General features: G+C 38.9%; 1 protein-coding gene across 8 annotated transcripts in view; it reads left to right on the forward strand.

Moving 5' to 3' along the window:
• Positions 1–4215, forward strand: part of AGFG1 (ArfGAP with FG repeats 1) — a 59024-nt gene extending 54809 nt beyond the window's left edge. For 5 of the 8 annotated variants that reach the window (XM_060193703.1, XM_060193704.1, XM_060193698.1 and 2 more), the window contains 3 exons: positions 1602–1760; positions 2813–2907; positions 3531–4215. In XM_060193703.1, the coding sequence (XP_060049686.1) occupies positions 1602–1760; positions 2813–2907; positions 3531–3590 (314 nt within the window). In that variant the 3' untranslated portion in view covers positions 3591–4215. The remainder of the gene's footprint in view (positions 1–1601; positions 1761–2812; positions 2908–3530) is intronic. The other 3 variants (XM_060193699.1, XM_060193702.1, XM_060193706.1) reach the window with 2 other exon arrangements.
• Positions 4216–19800: the final 15585 nt, after the last annotated feature.

Consider the following 19800-nt stretch of genomic DNA (forward strand, 5'->3'; position numbering starts at 1 on the left):
TGTGTGGCAATTTGTCTACCTGCTTGTGGAAGCTTCTGCTAGTCTTCTGGATCTCCCTGCATGTGGAATTAAGTTTTTTCCATGTTTGAAACTGGAGTGGGCATGGATGTGTGGCATTGGAGTTAAATTGAAATTTAAAGTTAACCTAAAAATCTTCTGTTGTGATTTATGTCTTAATGCTGAAAAAGCATTATTGCTTACCTCCATGGTCACATTAGTAGCTTTTTAAAATTATTTTCTTGAATTTGAAAATTCATAGTACTTATGATAATACTTTTTGATACACCAAACCATTTACCGTGGATTTTGGCTTTGCTTAACTGTATCCACGTTTTGCTTTCTAGTGCTTTCTGGAAAAGTGATTGTGTCAAAAGCTATGTTGGTGCTTTGTTGTCTGTTATGAAACCCTCCTGTTACCCTTGTAGTATGCTGATTATTTTAATTCACTTGCTTCCCAGTGTCCTGGCTTCCCTTCTTTCCTTCCTTCCTTCCTTCTTAACAACAATAAAGTAATTTGAAACTTAACTTTGGGCACTATAACTTTTAATTTTTGAAATGAAAGACTAATTCTAGCAACTTTTTAGTAATAGTCCTTTCTATAAAGTGGACTACTTCACAAGTAATAATTCATAAATGAAGTAGTGGTGCCCACGTACCGCACAGGTAGCAATGTTTGCAGTACGTACACTCACAGTTCCCCAATATGAGAACGCTCAGTTTCACCAAGTTAGAGTAGCTAGACATGAAAGCCATGGAGGCACAGTCTTGAACACCGTGCTCACTTTCCCCACACTCTTCATTTCTTCTAAGAACCCTGACTTGTTTCCTTTGCAGTCTTTGTGCATTTTGCTATTTTACTGTGTTTTCTATTGCTCAGCAACTCTGATGTTTCTTATATCCTTTATTATGCAACTTCAAAAACTGGGAGTATGTATTTCTTTTAGAACATAACATGCCTTTTAAGCAAATTAATGTGTTTATTAGAACAGTGACCTACACTCCCTTTTTTGGCTTCAGTTACAAAGCTGCATAGGCGTTGAGTTATTAGCCTTCCTCTAACCCTGTTTCTCCTTTTTGCCTTACTACTTTTAGCGAGCTGTTGTGCAATAATTTAAAACTTGTTTCCAAGAATGCACATGTTATGTCATAGCAGACAATCCCTTATTAAATTTTGACTGTTTTACTATGTGTAGCAGAACAAAATGTAAAACTATTTACTCTAGTATACATGTGAACTGCATGGAAACTGGTCTTTAAAATTCTAAACCACTGTTTAGACTTAAACTTTATATGATTAATGACTGACTGAGTGAGTGAGTGAGTGAATGAGTGTGTGTGTGTGTGTGTGTGTGAGAGAGAGGGGGGGGGGGAGATCCAGTAGTAGCTTTATGAATTTTGCTTTGGTTATTAAGTTTCAGGAGAACAAAGTTCACAGACTGTGTTAAACTGTGTATAGCACTGAAGCTTACTACTCTCTCTGTTGGAGCTTGGGGGTTTAAATGGCTTCACTGTCCGCCTGACTGCGCTGCTCAGCACTGTGGTGTGAAAGCTACACAGCCCCCTTTGTGTGTAAGTAACCAGCCCTCCTCTTCTCCCGCCAGCGGCGACCTTTGGCACGGCATCCATGAGCATGCCTGCGGGCTTTGGCGCCCCTGCTCCCTATAGTCTTCCCACCAGCTTTAGTGGCAGCTTCCAGCAGCCTGCGTTCCCAGCCCAAGCAGCGTTCCCTCAACAGACAGCTTTTCCTCAGCAACCCAATGGTAAGATGTAACAACTGGCTAGCTGGGAGTCCACTTTAGTTGTCCTTTAAACTTTAAAAAAAAAAAAAAATTATTTATTTATTTATTTATTTATTTATTTATTTTGCCTCCAGGGTTATTACTGGGGCTTGGTGCCTGCACTACGAATCTACTGCTCCTGGAGGCCATTTTTCCCACTTTGTTGCCCTTGTTGTTGTCCTTGCTGTAGTTCCTATTATTATAGCTGTTGTTGTTGTTGGATAGGACAGAGAAATGGAGAGAGGAGGGGAAGACAGAGGAGGAGAGAAAGATAGACACCTGCAGACCTGCTTCACCGCCTGTGAAGCAGCTCCCCTGCAGGTGGGGAGCCGGGGCTTGAACCTGGATCCTTATGCCGGTTCTTGCACTTTGCACCATGTGTGCGTAACCCTTTGCGCTACCGCCCAGCCCCCTAGTTAACCTTTATAATACTAGGATGTGTGTTGAGATCGAAAAGGCCTCTTGTCTCAAGATCGTTGTAGCATTATCTGCTAAATGTTTACTCTGTACTCAGACACGTTATCCATTGCACTCACTACTGGCCCAGAGACACGTTTACTTTACAAATAGAAATGCTGCTGGTAATTTGGGCATCAGAAGGATGTGTACATGATTTAGTAAGTTTTTGTGACCAGTTTATAGATTTAGAGAAAATGATTCTCAACATATATGTATATGTATATGTATATGTATATGTATATGTATAAATAATATTTTTAAAGAATTACTGATGTTCATGTAGAGACTGTTGTGTTGGAAAACCCTCCTAACATGTTCAAAGTTCGTCTGTGAGTTAAATACTTTGACCGTCAAGAAATTATAGAGTGTATTAGCCATACTTGGGGAGCTGTACAAAAGATCTTTTTTATGACATGCCACAAAGGTCTTGTTCCTGCTATTTGAAGGAGCATGAAACCTAACAACTTATGACTGTTTTTTATTGTTACTGTGGTAGAAATTTTTATGAAGCTTTGTGAGCATCTGATTATCACTCTTAAAGGACAGATTATAATTGCTGGTTCTGTTTTAACAAGGTGCAGGTTTTGCAGCATTTGGACAAACAAAGCCAGTGGTCACAACCCCTTTTGGTCAAGTTGCAGCTGCTGGAGTGTCTAGTAATCCTTTTATGGTAAGTGAGATACAATTTTAAATAACTTCCAACTTCTTGATTTTTTTTTTTTTTTTTTTTGTATTTTCAACTGGAAGGGAAGGAAAGATTTGGTTCTAAATGCTGTCTGGCATACCACAGCTATGTGTAAGATTGTTTAAATTTGTGTAGGTATTTTGCAGCATTTTTTTTTTTTACTTGTTCAAAATGGATAGTTTGTAAATCTATTGACAGTAAATAAGCAAGCAAGCTCTTTTATAACATGAAGTGTCTGCTAGTTTGTCAAAATAACATTTTATGAGAGGCTGTAGATTTAGTTGGCAGTCATTGTAAAGGGGTTCTTGAAATCAGATTTGGTAAATACATAAATACATTGTATTTTACAGCCTACTCTAGTCTTTGGGACAAAAATGAGATGTGATAATGAATATAAGAAGTATAACAGAGCATGTCACCCTAGAATTTTAGAAGTACGTTGCTAATATAAGTAATGAATAACAGTGATTACCAGTAATGATGAAATGACTCTTACTGTAAATTCTGTTGAGATTGATTTGATGAAATGAAATGAAATGGAATATGTTTATATTTTCCACAGATGTCACACATTTTTGTTTGTTTTCTTGTCTCGTGTTTTTCTTCAGAGTGGTGCACCAACAGGACAATTTCCAACGGGAAGTTCATCCACCAACCCTTTCTTATAGCCTTATATAGACACTTGACTGGAACGAACTTTGACATGGTCATATTACATCTCTCCACCTCTTGCACTGTTGTCTTGTTTCACTGATCTTAGCTTTAAACACAAGAGAAGTCTTTAAAAGCCTGCATTGTGTATTAAACACCAGGTAATATGTGCAAAACAGAGGGCTCCAGTAACAACTTTTAACCAGTGAATTGGCAGAAAAAAGGTAGTGGTATCATGTATATTAAAGATTGGCTCATATTAAGTTATTGCAGATACCACATTCATTATGCTGCAGTACTGTACATATTTTCTTAGAAATTAGCTACTTGTGCATATCAGTATTTGTAACTTTAACACATTGTTATGTGAGAAATGTTACTGGGGAAATAGATCAGCCACTTTTAAGGTGCTGTCATATATCTTGAAATGAATGACCTAAAATCATTTTAACCATTGCTACTGGAAAGTTACAAAGTCAAAATTGGGAGGTTTTATTCATTCTTGAATTTTCCTTTCTAAAGAGCTCTTCTATTTATACAAGCCTAAAGTCTTTAAAAATGTAGAGGGGTACCTGTCTGCATAATAAAGCTGATCATGTTTTGCTACAGTTTGCAGGTGAAAAAAATAAATATTAGAAAATATGCTGTTGTTTTTGTGTTTTGCTGCAATGCCTTTACCAAAGTGGCCTTAAATGTAAGAAGTGAACTGAGAACATCTCGAATTCTTAAATTAGACTTTCAGGAGACTTCTAGTGACTAATGTCTAAAAGAGAAAATTTTATTAAAAGGCCATGTAGAAAAGTTACTAAAACTACTGTGACTGCTATATTCAGGAACATGTCAGTGGTAAAGCATTTAAATGTAGCGTGTCAGATTTACCGTAATCCTCCTAACTTCTTTGCAACTTCTTAATATTGTGAAAATTTGTATATATGAATTTGCATGTATGTGTATTTACAGATTTTTTAAGTATCTTGAATTCTCAGACTGCAAAAGGCCTATTTTAACTATTGATTTTTTTTTAATTGTCTTTGAATGTATCGGAAGCAGACATGCACTGACTGTGACAGAATCACACCTCACTTTTTCTTTTCCTTTTTCCTTTTTTTTTTCCCTGATAAACTGTTAATAGGACCATTGTTCATGTTCATTTCTGAACATAAAGAAGCCGGAACCCAGTTATATATTACTCTGCTTAAAAGGGCATCGGTATACTCACGTTTAATTATACCTTTTATTAATATTCAAATGAACTTTCTTCAATATTTATGTACAGTAATGCCTCACTCATCCAGAGATCTGATAGTCTCATCACAACGAAACACACCTGAGGACTTGGATTTTTTTTTTTTAATGCCTTGGTAGAAACCTATATAAGCCACAAGGTTTACATGTTTAAGAGCTCATATATTTGGGATTTTTTGGTGACATTTTTACAATTTCATCTCGGCTCTTCACATACTAGCAGTTCAGAAGTAATGGAGAGCTGTGGAGAAAGAAGATAGACTCTCAAAGACCATGCAGTGCACAGACGACTAACCCAGCCTACAGGAAATCACTAGAATCCATCATCTTCTAATAATTGTCAGTCACTGTGACTCTGTATCATCAGGAAGAGGTGAAGTTACATATGCAGATATATAATACACTCATCTTTGAAAAGTCTTATCTTACAGTGATTGAATTTTGAAAACTTTTGTTATTAAAAAGAGGTGAGCACAAGTTTCCTCAAACATTTCATTCATGTTGAGTATCTTTTCCAGTGATGGTTCCATGAGTTGCTGTCATACTGTGTTCATGTTGGACTTAGACAAATTTGCTGTCCATTGCCTATTGCTGAATATGGTTTCTCTGAACCATTGTTATAGCCAGAAGACTAGGAAGTGCCTGCCACTTTGCTGAGCAGTGCACCTCTTCTTTCAAAAGTAAATGAATGCTGCAAAGGTCCAGGCTGTGTTGGTGTATACTTGAAATGTGTCTGCATTTGACGACCCCTCCAGGCAATTGTTCATGGGGGGACTACTTAAAGAATTGTCTTTGAATTTCTGTTTTAGATTGTATTAGGTCCCAACCAATTCATATGTACAAAGTTATAGTATTTAATTGTAGGCCATCACCAAGTAATTTACCGGGCTTTTCATCTAAAAAATAAGTAAATTAAACAGTTGTTATTAAAATAGCTTTAAAGACTTTTTTTTTTCCCCTGGGTAAACTATTTAAAATGGGAGCTCTGATGATTTACATGGGGTGCATAGAAAGTGAAAATATTTGGTTTAAGAAGTGACCCAGGCTTGATGTGCATCTGTCAGACTTTTCACAGTGAATGCAGACTTGCTACTAGATTTACAAATTGTGTTGGGAGTGTTCAAGAGGACAACCTTGAAGGTGACAAGACTGAAGAATCTTCAAGCTTCCTGACTTACTGGGTGAATCAGACCTGCTCTCCTGTCCTGCCCAAGAAGGAACATTTTATTGCTCATCTAGCTCAGATGTTCCTTTTTTGTTCATTTGAAGAAGCATATCATGTCTCTACCTGTGAGCTGTACCACTGTTGATAGCAGTTTCTGTAAATTTGTAAAATGTTATCACTGGCTGCTCTCATACTTGATTATCAGCAGTTCTCAAGCTTTCTGGTCTCAGGGTAGTTAACTCTTAAAAATCACTGTTGACCCCCCCCCCCCCCCAGCCCCAGAGAGCTTCGGTTTATGTACCTTGTGTCTGTCAACACTTCCCATATTAGAACCTAATACTAAGACATTTAAAAGAACTGCTTATTTGTTTAAATATAGCAATAATAAACATTATATATTAATGTAAATACCATTTTTGATGAAAATAATTGTTTTCCAAGAAATTTAATTAATATGGGGAACATTGTTTTACATTTTGTCTATCATCTTAATACAGACACTGAAATTCTTCTTTTTTTAAAAAAAAGATTTTATTTATTTTAATGAGAAAGATAAGAGAGAAAAAGAACCAGACATCACTCTGGTGCATGTGCTGTGGGGGATTGAACTCAGGACCTCATACTTGAGAGTCCAGTGCTTTATCCACTGCACCACCTCCCAGACCACCAGATACTGAAATTCTCTTACTACTTTAACATTGCAATTCTTTATATATCACATGGTGTGTGGGCTGTGGGAAATGACACTGTACACTTTGGAAACCATGAGTGAAACAGGCATATAAGTAACACCGTAGTGTTGTTTTAGAAAATAGCTTTAAACACGGATTTGCGGCACCATCAGTCGTCCTCCCCATTGTTTGAGAGCCATTCACTCTATTCCTGGCACAGAAAGAAATGTGTAGCTGTATGATGAACATGGTGCTCTCTGCACTTCTAAGTTGTTCTATTTGCTTGGGAGAAAAATTGAAATTGTAAAAAATTTTACCAGTGTTTTCTGGACTTTACCCTTTTTTGATTTGAAAGTATTTCCGTGATGAACTTGTGAATATTTCTTTTTATCACTAATTCTCATTCTTTATTATTGATGTTTTTTCTTAATTATGTTGAGATTATGTAATTGTGGGAACTGTCAAAACTTATTGCTGCAAAGTTCAGAATGAACAGCTTCTTGTCTCATGCTTATAGGTAACAAGGATTTGTACACCCTGTTGAGCACACATGTCACCAAGCGCAAGGACCCAGGTTTGAGCCCCTGCTCTCCACCTGCAGGGGCAATGTGTTTGTTTTTGTTTTTAATTATAAAAAGGAAATGCTGACAAAACCATAGGATAAGAGGGGTACAACTCCACACACTTCCCACCACCAGAACTCTGTATCCCCTCCCCTCCCCTGATAGCTTTCCTATTCTTTGACCCTCTGGGAGTTTGGACCCAAAGTCATTGTGGGATGCAGAAGGTGGAAGGTCTGGCTTCTGTAATCACTTCCCTGCTGAACATGGGCATTGACAGGTCAATCCACACTCCCAGCCTGTCTCTTTCCCTAGTACTGTGGGGCTCTGGGGAAGCGGAGCTCCAGGACACATTGGTGGGGTTGTCTGCCCAGGGAAGTCTGGTTGGCATCATGCTAGCGTCTGGAACCTGATGGCTGAAAAGAGACAATAACTTGGGATCCACCTGCATATCAGATTTCAGGCTGGGGGGGGGTGGGGACTAAACTAGTATAGCCACAGGCCCTTTGGAATATAAAATATGCCTATTTAGCTATCTACAAAACGGGGACCCCCCCCACTCTTCATCTGCACTATTCCGGCCTTAGGTTCATGATTAGTCAACAATGTGTTTGGCTTTATATGTTGACTCTCTTTTCAGCCACCAGGTTCCAGATGCAGGGCTAATGTTTTTATGAGCATCGAGCAGGCCTGCATGTGTCTATTCCTCCTTCCTCTCTTCCAGTCCCCCCTCCCATTTCTCTTTCCGTCCTGTCAAATAAAATAGAGAAGGAAAAAAAAAAGTTTTGCTATGGTTTCCTCCCAATAAATTTTCATACTGCGCGCTGTTTCCTTGAAGTCACTTAAAAGGTATGTACACCCAAGGAGTGGAGACACGGAAAGGGTAGTCGTGGGATGTGGCGTGATGGGCATGCTCTCCCTCACCAGACAACAGGCCTTGGCCCTTGCCCCTTCTCTGTACCTGTTTGTCTCCTGAGTCAGCCACTCCCTTCACCTGTGGCCTCCAGTAGGCATCTCAGAGTTAACGTTTGTAAGGAGTCTAGTGAACAGTTACTAAGCTTTTTTAAAGTAAGGTAGCATTATGGGGTGTGGTTTAGTAAGCCCTTTGAATGTGTTAGAAATATGCTAACTACTTTTCCTACATTATATAGCAGACTCAGATTTAAATAGCAAAAACAGGCCATGGAGGGAGGTTCAGCTAGTCATGAAACTTGATTTGGGGCTGGGAGTAGATAGCACAATGTTTATGCAAGCAGGCTGTCATGCCTGAGGATCCAAAGTCCCAGGTTCAGTCCCCTGCAGCACCATTAAGCCAGAGTTGAACAGTGCTGTGGTAAAAAGAAAGAAAAAGAAACTTGCTTTGGGGAGTGTAGATTTTATTGTTGTGTTAAGATATTTGACATTGGGTGGACAGAATAGCTTTTGCCATGCATGTGACCCAGCTTCAAGCCCATCCTCTGTAGTGAAGCTTGTGGTGTCTTTTTCTCTCTGTCTCTGAATCTGGCAGTGATGCCACATTTATGAGTGAGTAGCTTTTTAATTTTATTTTACTTTATTAGATAGAGATAGCCAGAAATCTAGAAGGAAGGGGGTGATAGGGAGAGATAGACAGATAACATGCAGCACTGCTTTGCCACTCGCAAAGCTTTCCCCCTTCAAGTGGGGATTGAGGGCTTGAACACGGGATCTTGCACACTGTACCGTGAGCTCAACCAGGTGCACCACCACCTGGTCCTGCACCTGGCAAGTAGATTTAAAAAAAATATTTTGAGATTCTGAAAGCTGTTTTGATGTACATATTAAAAATCACTTCTCTTGCATTCCATAATTTGTGAGGTTAGTATAGCTTATTGTCTATGGATTTATTTAAAAGTAAATTATTCCAAATAGATAAATCATTGGGTTGGTTAATGATATACTTTGAATGAAAGGGACACCTGAAAATTTAGTGTGACTCCTATTTTGTGTGAAATACCCCAACTTAACTGATACTTTGGGTTGTCAGGAAAGTTATGGCACATTTTTGCATAGAAAAAAAAATACCCCATGACTTTCCCAATAACCCAGTCGTTTGTGCCCTAGGTAACTAGTTTTTGTTTTGTTTTTCATTCAAGTTTCTTTGTATTTCCACCAGGATTATTGCTGGGACTTGGTGCCTGCATGACTAGTCCACTGCTCCCTATGGCCTTTTTATCTTTTTTTTTTTTTTTTCTTTTGATGGAGGTTGAGAGAAGAAAGAAGGAGAAGTAGCTTCACTACTCATGAAGCTTCCCACTGGCGAGGACCAGGGAGGGCTTCAGTTTGGCCCTCACATCTAGTCATGAGCTCTACTGGGTCCTCTGCTACCCAGCCCCATTTCTGTGATTTTTTTTTTTTTTAAAGAAATAAAAGAGAATCAGAGCATCACTCTGGCATGTTCAATACCAGAGATCTAACTTGGGACCTTCACACTTGGAAGACCCTGCATTGTGTCACTGACCCAAACTGATTTTTTTTAAGATGCTGTTATTAAGACTCGTATTAAATTAACCTGCTGTGTTGAAGTCAGTCTCTTTAGCTAAATTTTTCTTTATACATTTTAAGACATTTGATTTGGTGCATTTAACTAATGGTGCTGTGTGACCAGGGTTTAATGTCACGCTGGTGAACTTTAACAACTTTTTCTTCAGTGGCAAAGTGCCCATTGCAGTATTTACATGGTATTTGTGGTGTAAGTTCTCCCAGCGTGGCTGGTGTCACCCACTGATGGATGTTAGAAAGCTGCAGTTGGAGAGAGACATCAGTGGCCTTCCCAGGCCTTGGTTCCAGCACAGTTTGACACTGAACACCTCATTCACTGTGTGAATCACTAGGGACTACATCCAATATTGGAGGGGGCTTTTTTTTTTAAGTTGAATAACGGAGAATGCAATCTCAAGGTAGCTACTAGCTTAACACTCCTGATCTTATTCTGAATCATTTTAATGTACTCCAGGATCTTCAGATTGGCATGTTATGAGTGGTCGTATGATGACTCAAGTTCCTAAGCCATGCAGGGTTTGAAATCAACATTTTTCCAGTGAAGACTTTAAGAATGCATTTCCTTAAAAAATGCATTTCCTTTCAAGCAATAACCTGTATGTTGCTTGTTTTATACTAATGAATAAAGAATTTAATGAATGAATGCTGTCCAGCTCCCAGGACTGAGATCAACAGAATACTGTAAATCAGGCCACTAGAAAATGTAAGGAAAGTCTTGGATAAACATTTTCATGGATTATTAACATGCTTCATAGTTTGACTTTTTAAAAATTCATTTTCACTTTCGTTGCCCTTATTTTATTGTTATATTTATTATTGTGGTTGTTACTGATATCGTCGTCATTGGATAGGACAGAGAAATGGAGAGAGGAGGGGAAGACGGGGAGAGAAAGACACCTGAAGACCTGATTCACTGCCTGGCTTGTGAAGCTACTCCCCTGCAGGTGGGGATCCTTGAAACCGGTCCTTGCGCTTTGCACCACGTGCACTTAACCTGCTGCACTACTGCCCGACTCCCCTACTTGAATTTTTAAAAATTTGTTTTATCCCCCTTTTGTTGCCCTTTATTGTTGTAGTTATTATTGTTGTTATTGATGTCATTGTTGGATAAGACAGGGAAATGGAGAGAGGTGGGAATTGTACCCCTCTTATCCTATGGTCTTGTCTATCATTAAACAATAAAAAAAGAAAAACCCACTGGAAGAGATCGAATTATGAAGGCACAACTCAGTAAATTTACAAAAGCAAAAAACAAGAATTAAAAAGGGTCAGGCAGTAGCGCAGCAGGTTAAGTGCACATGGCGCGAAGTGCAAGGACCAGCATAAGGATCCCGGTTTTAGAAATGAACAAACAAGACTGTACGTTTTCACCCAATACCTAAACAGCCACCTCCTTGAGAACTGTCTTCAGAAATGCTGGCACAGTTGGACCAAACACATGCTTTCAGATTTCGACAAGTGCTCTCAACTACTGTCTTCCTAGATTCAAGCTTGCTGGTGTCCTTTTTCTATAGGCAGTTAGGACTGGCACTAGCCCTCATAAGCACTGTTTCAGGATACCTCACCCGCCCCTTACTAACAGTTAAATATGGCTCAGAACTTCTCTGAACTCTTAATCTCATAAAGAATGTAAATCAGAACTTTGTTATTACCCAAGTTTTCTAATGCAAAGGGAGTATTTCTAAATGACCAAAACAAAGTTGTGCCAAAATCTTTTGCTACAGTACATGTGTATTTTTTTTAAATAGTAAAACCTAGCATAGTATAGGCAAAAAGCACCACCACCAGAGTTGAGTATCTCATTCCCTCTCTTTTTCTCTCTTTCTCTTTGTTTATCTCTCCCTCCCTCCCTTTTTTCCTTCCTTCCTTCTTGATGAGAATAAGGTATTTGCTTTACCTGGTAAGCCATTTCCTGACTCTGTTCATAGATTTCATTTACAGATGGCCCACTGGAATCTTGAACAGACGCTATCCAAGTTAAAATCTTAAGAAATGAGAGTAATCAGTGAAATCTAAAGTCCCAAACTTTTCTTTGGATCTTGAAGCACCAAGGAGTCTAATTTTAATTAAATAGTAGCTATCGGGGGCCAGGTGGTGGCACACCTGGTTGAGCACGAATGTGAAATAGTGACGACAGGCTAGCAAGGGCTTAGAAACTGGTGTATAGTCTACCACCAATATCTTGTAGATGCTTTGGGTAAAATCAGGGTTTTTTTTTTTTTAGACATCTTTTTAAAGTATGTTTTTAAAATTTTTCTTTAATCATGCAGTAAACACTAGTATATCCCCTTCCTGACATGACATTCCCAAACCCCCTAGAAAAATGGGTTTCTTGTATAGTCTTTCAGAAATCTTGTTTGTTTTCTATCATCTGAATAGAATCTTTGGTGTCCTCTTGTTATTTCAAATGTACAATTTATAACTTTATTTTGTTTAAATTGGCAATCCTTTCATATAACTGTCCAGCTTTCACTATGTTGAGTGCTGTAAGATTTCATTGTAAGAATGTCTCTTGGAGAACATTAGTAAGATTTTCTACATTGTTGTAATAATGATATGCTCGTGCACATATTGAAGGTTACTCTTGATTCTGCTTGGCTGGAAATGCAATAAAAATAGACACCATTCTATTTTGAAGCTTACCAGCTGTTTGAAATATGATCTTCTGTTTCTATTTAGGACATTTTCTTCCATTTAAAGTTTTTTTTAATCCTTGGAATTGACTATCTTAAGCTGTCTGAAAAACAAGCCTATGGTTTTAATTGAACAGTGAAGACATCTGCTCATTGAAAGATGACGCAAGGTTCATTTCGGTTTTGCATCATAATATTTCTGTTGTTCCTACTCTTGTTTGACTCTTTGAATCTCTTTAATCTTTACTTATTGGGTAGAGACAGAAATCAAGTGGAAAGGGGAGATAAGGGAGAGAGAGAAACATCTGCAGCCCTGCTTCACTACTCGCAAAGCTTTCCCCTTACAGGTGGGGACAAGAACCTTGAACCAGGGTCCTTGCACATAGCGTGCACTCAACCAGATGCACCACCACCCTCCCCCACTCTGAATCTCTAAACATGCTGTTTGAAACTTTTACTATTTATCGATGCTGTGCTTTTTGCCTATACTATGCTAGGTTTTACTATTTAAAAAAAATACACATGTACTGTAGCAAAAGATTTTGGCACAACTTTGTTTTGGTCATTTAGAAATACTCCCTTTGCATTAGAAAACTTGGGTAATAACAAAGTTCTGATTTACATTCTTTATGAGATTAAGAGTTCAGAGAAGTTCTGAGCCATATTTAACTGTTAGTAAGGGGCGGGTGAGGTATCCTGAAACAGTGCTTATGAGGGCTAGTGCCAGTCCTAACTGCCTATAGAAAAAGGACACCAGCAAGCTTGAATCTAGGAAGACAGTAGTTGAGAGCACTTGTCGAAATCTGAAAGCATGTGTTTGGTCCAACTGCCAGCATTTCTGAAGACAGTTCTCAAGGAGGTGGCTGTTTAGGTATTGGGTGAAAACGTACAGTCTTGTTTGTTCATTTCTAAAACCTTTTAATATGCCAAATACAGTCAGTTACCAAGTTCTTGTTCACTCAGAAAATTCATTGGAGAATAACTTTATTGATAGTTAACGTAACATGACATCTGAAATGAGTAATCTTTTCCTCTCAGTCATATGTATTTCTGTGAAGAAACTCATACATCTACTTCCAGCTTCATTTTTTTTTCCCTGATTTTATAACTTTTTTTCCCCCTGTCACCAGGGTTATTGCTGGGGCTCGGTGCTGGCACTATGAACCCACCACTGATGGTTGCCAGTAAACCCTTCATTTTATTTGCTAGGATAGAGAGAAATTGAGAGGGGAGGGGAAGATTAGGAGAGAGAAGGATGTGAAGACCTCCCTGCAGGTGGGGAGCAGGGGCTCAAACTGGGGTCATGCATGGTAATAAGTACACATTAATGCTTTTGTCAGTCTCACTTGATTTTTATATTATAAAAGGTATTTTCCAAAGCACCTGCTTATTATAGAGCTTCTGGTAATTGTTTCTTCCCCAGAAAGTGACTCAAGATGCATACTGATCTTTTAAGTCAGTATGTAATATCATTGGGTTTTCCTTACTATATACTCTGTAGAAGTTTAAAAGAATAAATTAGCCTCCACTGCAATTATTACTCCACACCATTAGTAGTAGTCACTATTAGTTCTATCCCCTAGTTATCACAGGATTCTTGTTTTAAAATTTTTATTAACACTGAAGCCCAGAAAGAAGTATACTTAAAATCTGTATTTCCACCACAGCCACTGCCCCTTTCCCTGCAGAGAAGCTGTTTGTTTTAGTCTCTGTTGTCTGTCTATTTATTTTTGCCTCTAGGATTGTCAGTGGGGCTTGGTGGTCCCTACACACAAAATTCCCGATTGCTTTCTCACCCACCCCCCCTTCTTCCCTCTTTCTCTTTCCTGATAGTAGAGGAAGACACCTGAGGTCAGCACTGCCTAACTGATGGTGAATCTTCCTTTTTCAGGTGGAGACTTAAACCAAGGTCTTCATGCATAGTTTTTTTCTTTAAATAGCATGCTAATGATTGTCGAACTTCAGGACTTAGGGTCCCCGAAAAGAACTAAATCAGAGACAGCCTCCCATGCTGTTAACTGGCATCACAACAGGTAAGACAGATGCTTCAAATTTGCCAAATGAGGTCTCGGGGCATCGGGCGGTAGCGCAGCAGGTTAAGCGCATGTGGCGCGAAACGCAAGGACTGCCATAAGGATCCTGGTTTGAGCCCCTGGCTCCCCACCTGCAGGAGAGTCGCTTCACAGGCGGTGAAGCAGGTCTGCAGGTGCCTCTCTCTCCCCCTCTCTGTCTTCCCCTCCTCTCTCCTATTTCTCTGTCCTATCCAACAATGAACGTCATCAACAACAACAACAATAACCACAACAAAGCTACAACAATGGGGGCAACAAAAGGGGGAAAAAATGGCCTCCAGGAGCAGTGGATTCATGGTGCAGGCACTGAGCCCCAGCAATAACCCTGGAAGAAAATTAAAATGAGGTTTCATCCAAGTGATGAAATGCGCTTCCCATCAACCATTTTTGGAATACATGTTTAAATTAGCTTTGGGAATTGGAATGAAACATTGTGGAATAATAGCTATTAAGTTGATCGTATAAAACTGATGTTTTTGTAAGTCGAAAATACCAGGTATTAAAGCAGAACTTGGACTGGAGTTGGTGTATTGCACCAAAGTAAAAGACTCTGGAAGGTGGGTAGGAGGGTTCACGTCCTGGAGCATGATGGCAGAGGAGGACTGGAATAACAGAAACGTTATGTACAAACTGCTGTATTTTGCCATTGACTGTAAGCCATTAATCCCCTCCAATAAAGAAAAAAATGAACCAGGTGTCAGTGCCATGAGGAAATACAGCAGTGTGGCCAATATTTGCAGCATCCATCTCACAGCTGGCCTCACTTAATAGCTGCACAGATGTGCTTCCAGGCCATCAGGAAAATTGGCATCTCGGTGTTTATTTAGCAAGTGAATAATGTGCTGCTTTACAGCCCAGTCCCCACCACACTGAAGGAGGCATCAGTGCTGTAGTTTTTCTATCTCTCCAATCTCCCCTCCTCCCCTCCCTCCCTCTCTGTCTGCCTCTAAAAGAAAAAGGAAAAAAGTTTCACAAAATTTTCTGAAGATCAAAACCACTTACAGCTTTCTGACCCTTGTGGTCCAAGTTTATTTTCTCAGCCATGTTTGCTTCAGGTCTCTGAAATTTTGCATTTGTGATCATTGCTAGGTGATTTTTAATGCGGCACTTTCCTCATTAAAAAGAACTTCTCTTAAACTGGAAATACATAATTTTTCTTATTGTGAAGACATCTGCTGATTGTAAAATTAAAAACAGGAAAAGAATTTAAATGACTCCTTCACAGAGACTGAAAGTACTATGTCCAGTTGTGAGTAAGTATGCAGGCTTTTTTTTTCCCCCCATTGGATAGGATGGAGAGAAATTGAGAGCAGAGAGGGAGAGAGAAAGACACCTGAAGACCTGCTTTACTGTTTGTGAAGAATCTCCACTATAGGTGGGGAGCGGGGATCAAACCTAGGCCCTTGCACACAGTACAATGTTCACTTAACTGGGTGAGCCATGACGTGGCCCCCTGGTCTGAAGACTTCTTACAGAGCCAGAGACGACCCGAACTGCCCCTGTGGCTACAGACAATGTCCCACATAGTCAACGACTGCCACCTCTCCAGATTCAAAGGAGGTCTCGAAACTTTACATCAGGCTCAACCTGACGCTGTTGACTGGCTACGGAAGAAGGGCAAACGCTAGAAGAAGAAGAGATTGTGCTGTGCCTGCTATTCTGTCAGCTTTTCACCAGTTTATCATGAGATTTTATTATTTTTTAAATTTTTTATTTCTTTATTGGAGAATTAATGTTTCACATTCGACAATAAATACAATAGTTTGTACATGCATAATATTTCTCAGTTTTCCACACAATATAAACCCCAGTAGGTCCTCTGTCATCCTTTTCCAGGACCTGTATTCTCCCCCACCACCACCCCAGAGTCTTTTACTTTGGTGCAATACACCAACTCCAATCCAGGTTCTGCTTAGTGTTTTCTTACCTTGTTTTTCAACTTCTGCTTGTGAGTGAGATCATCCCATATTCATCCTTCTGTTTCTGACTTATTTCACAGCATGATTTCTTTAAGCTTCATCCAAGATGGGCTGAAAATGGTGAAATCACCATTTTTTTAATTGCTGGGTAATATTCCTATATATATCACATCTTACTCAGCCACTCATCTGTTGTTGGACACCTGGGTTGCTTCCAGGTTTTGGCTATTACAAATTGTGCTGCTAAAACATGTATACACAGATCTTTTTGGATCGGTGTGTTGGGTTCCTTAGGATATATCCCCAGGAGAGGAATTGCAGGATCATAGGGTAGGTCCATTTCTAGCCTTCTGAGAGTTCTCCAGACTGTTCTCCACAGAGGTTGGACCAATTTACATTCCCACCAGCAGTGCAGGAGGGTTCCTTTTACCCCACAGCCTCTCCAGCATTTGCTGCTGTTACCTTTTCTGATGTATGACATTCTCACAGGAGTGAAATGGTATCTCATTGTTGTCTTTATTTGCATTTCTCTGACAAAGGCTTGGAGAATTTTTTCATGTGTTTCTCAGCCTTTTGGGTCTCTTCTGTGGTGAATATTTTGTCCATGTCCTCTCCCCATTTTTGGATAGGGTTATTTGTTTTCTTGTTGAGTTTGGCAAGCTCTTTATATATTTTGGTTATTAACTTCTTATCTGATGGATGGCATGTAAAGATATTCTCCCATTCTGTGAGGGTTCTCTTGGTTTGGGTAGTGGTTTCTTTTGCTGTACAGAAGCTTTTTAATTTGATGTAGTCCCATAGGTTTATGCTTGCCTTAGTCTTCTTGGTAATTGGATTGGTTACATTGAAGATGTCTTTAAAATTTATGCAGAAAAGAGTTCTGCCAATGTTTCCCTCTAAGTATCTGATAGTTTGTGGTCTAACATCCAAGTCCTTGATCCACTTGAAATTTACTTTTGTATTTGGTGAAATATAGTGGTTCAGTTCCATTCTTCTGCATGTTTCAACCCATTTTTTTCCAGCACCATTTGTTGAAGAGACTCTGCTTTCCCCATTTAGTAGTCTGGGCATCTTTGTCAAAGATTAGATGTCCATAGGTGTGGGCGTTTACTTCTGGGCTCTCAATTCTATTCCACTGGTCAGTGTGTCTATTCATGTTCCAGTACCAAGCAGTTTTGATGACGATGGCTCTATAATACAATTTGAGGTCTAAGACTGTGATGCCTCCAGTTCTGTTCTTTCTTCTCAAGATTGTTTTGGCAATTATAGGTCTTTTCTGGTCCAGGTAAACATTTGTAATATTTGTTCTGTTCTCCTAAAAAATGTGGTTGGGATCTTGATGGGGATAGTATTCAATTTGTATATGGCTCTGGGTAGTATATTTATTTTGATGATGTTAATTCTTCCAACCCATGAACATGGAATATCTTTCCACTTCTTTGTGTATTTTCCAATTTCCTTGAGTAGTGACTCATAATTTTCAATATACAAGTCTTTCACTTTGGTTAGGTTTATTGCTAGATATTTTATTTTTCTTGCTATAGTAAAAGGGATAAATTTCTGGATTTCAACTTCTTCTAACTTGTTATTTGCATAGAGGAATGCCACTGACTTTTGAATGTTAATTTTGTAGCCTGACACCTTAGTGTATTGCCTGATGATTTCCAAAAGCTTCTTGCTGGATTCCTTAGGTTTTTGTATGTATACTATCATGTCATCTGCAAACAGAGAGACTTCTCTTCCAATCTGTATCCCTTGAATTCCTTGCTCCTGCCTGATTGCTATGGCAAGAACTTCCAACAGTATGTTGAATAGTAATGGTGATAGTGGGCAGCCCTGTCTAGTACCTGATTTGAGGGGAAATACTTCCAGTTTTTCACCATTGAGTATGATATTGGCTGTAGGTTTGCTATATATAGGCTCCACTATCTTGAGGAATTTTCCATCTTTTCCCATTTTTTGTAGTGTTTCAATCATAAAGGGATGTTGTATTTTGTCAAAGGCTTTCTCTGCATCTATTGATATGACCATGTGGTTTTTGGTGTTGCTTTTATTGATGTGGTGGATCATGTTGATTGATTTATGTATATTAAACCAACCTTGCATGTCTGGGATAAACCCCATTTGGTCATGATGAACAATCTTTTTAATATACTGCTGTATCCAGTTGGTAAGAATTTTGTTCAATATTTTAGCATCTCTGTTCATCAGAGATAATGGTCTGTAGTTTTCTTTTTTGGTTGTGTCCCTGTCTGCTTTTGGTATCAGAATGGTGCTGGCTTCATAGAAGCTGGAAGGGAGTATTCCAGTGTCTTCAGTCTTCTGGAAGATTTTTAAAAGTAGAGGTATTGGTTCTTCTTTGAAGGTTTTGTAGAATTCATTTGTAAAACCATCTGGTCCAGGACTTTTATTTTTGGGAAGGTTTTTGATAACTGTTTCAATTTCATTAGCTGTGATTGGCCTGTTCATATTACTTAGTTCCTCTTTACTTAATTTTAGAAGCTCGTAGGTATCTAGGAACTCATCCATTTCTTCCAGGTTCTCTAGCTTGCTGGCATCTAGTTGTTTATAGAAGTCTTGAATGATATGCTGAATTTCTGCAGTGTCTGTTGTGATATCTCCTCTTTCATTTGTGATGCAATTTATTCGGATCTTCTCCCCTTTTTGTTTTGTGAGTCTGGCTAAAGGTTTGTCGATTTTGTTCACTTTGGTTTTTTGTTCATTTTGTTTCGAAGAGCCAGCATTTACTTTCGTTGACCTTTTGTCTGGTTTTCTTATTTTCAGTGTTATTGATTTCTGCCCTATGTTTAGTGATTTCTGTCCTTCTGGTTGCTTTAGGGTTCCTTTGTTCTTCTTCTAGGTCTTTAAGATGTGCAATCAGGCTGTTTATTTGTGCTTTTTCTTGTTTCCTAATGTGTGCTTGTATGGCTATGAACTTCCCTCTCAGTACTGCCTTAGCTGCATCCTAAATATTTTGATAGCTTGTGTCTTCATTTTCATTGAACTCTTGAAACATTTTGATTTCTTCCTTGATTTCCTCTTTGACCCAGAGGTTATTAAGGAGTGTACTGTTAAGCTTCCACATTTTGGGACTGTTACTAATCTTCTGTTGATTGTTAAGTGTTAATTTAATTCCACTGTGGTCTGAGAAGATGGTTGGGATGATTTTCAATGCTCTTGAATTTGCTGATGGTATCTTTGTTGCCTAACATATGGTCTATCCTTGAGAATGACCCATGTGGACTTGAATAGAATGTGTATTCCAGTTCTTGGGATGAATGACTCTGAAAATGTCCAATAGTTCTAGTTTATCTATCTCATCATTTAGCTCCCTCATGTCTTTATTGATTTTCTGCCTGGATGATCTGTCAAGTTGAGAGAGTGGGGTGTTGAAGTCCCCTACACAGTCATAACTGTGTTGCTGTTAATATATTGCTGTAGC

The sequence above is a fragment of the Erinaceus europaeus genome, chromosome 7 (genome assembly GCF_950295315.1).
Source record: "Erinaceus europaeus chromosome 7, mEriEur2.1, whole genome shotgun sequence".
NCBI lineage: Eukaryota > Metazoa > Chordata > Mammalia > Eulipotyphla > Erinaceidae > Erinaceus > Erinaceus europaeus.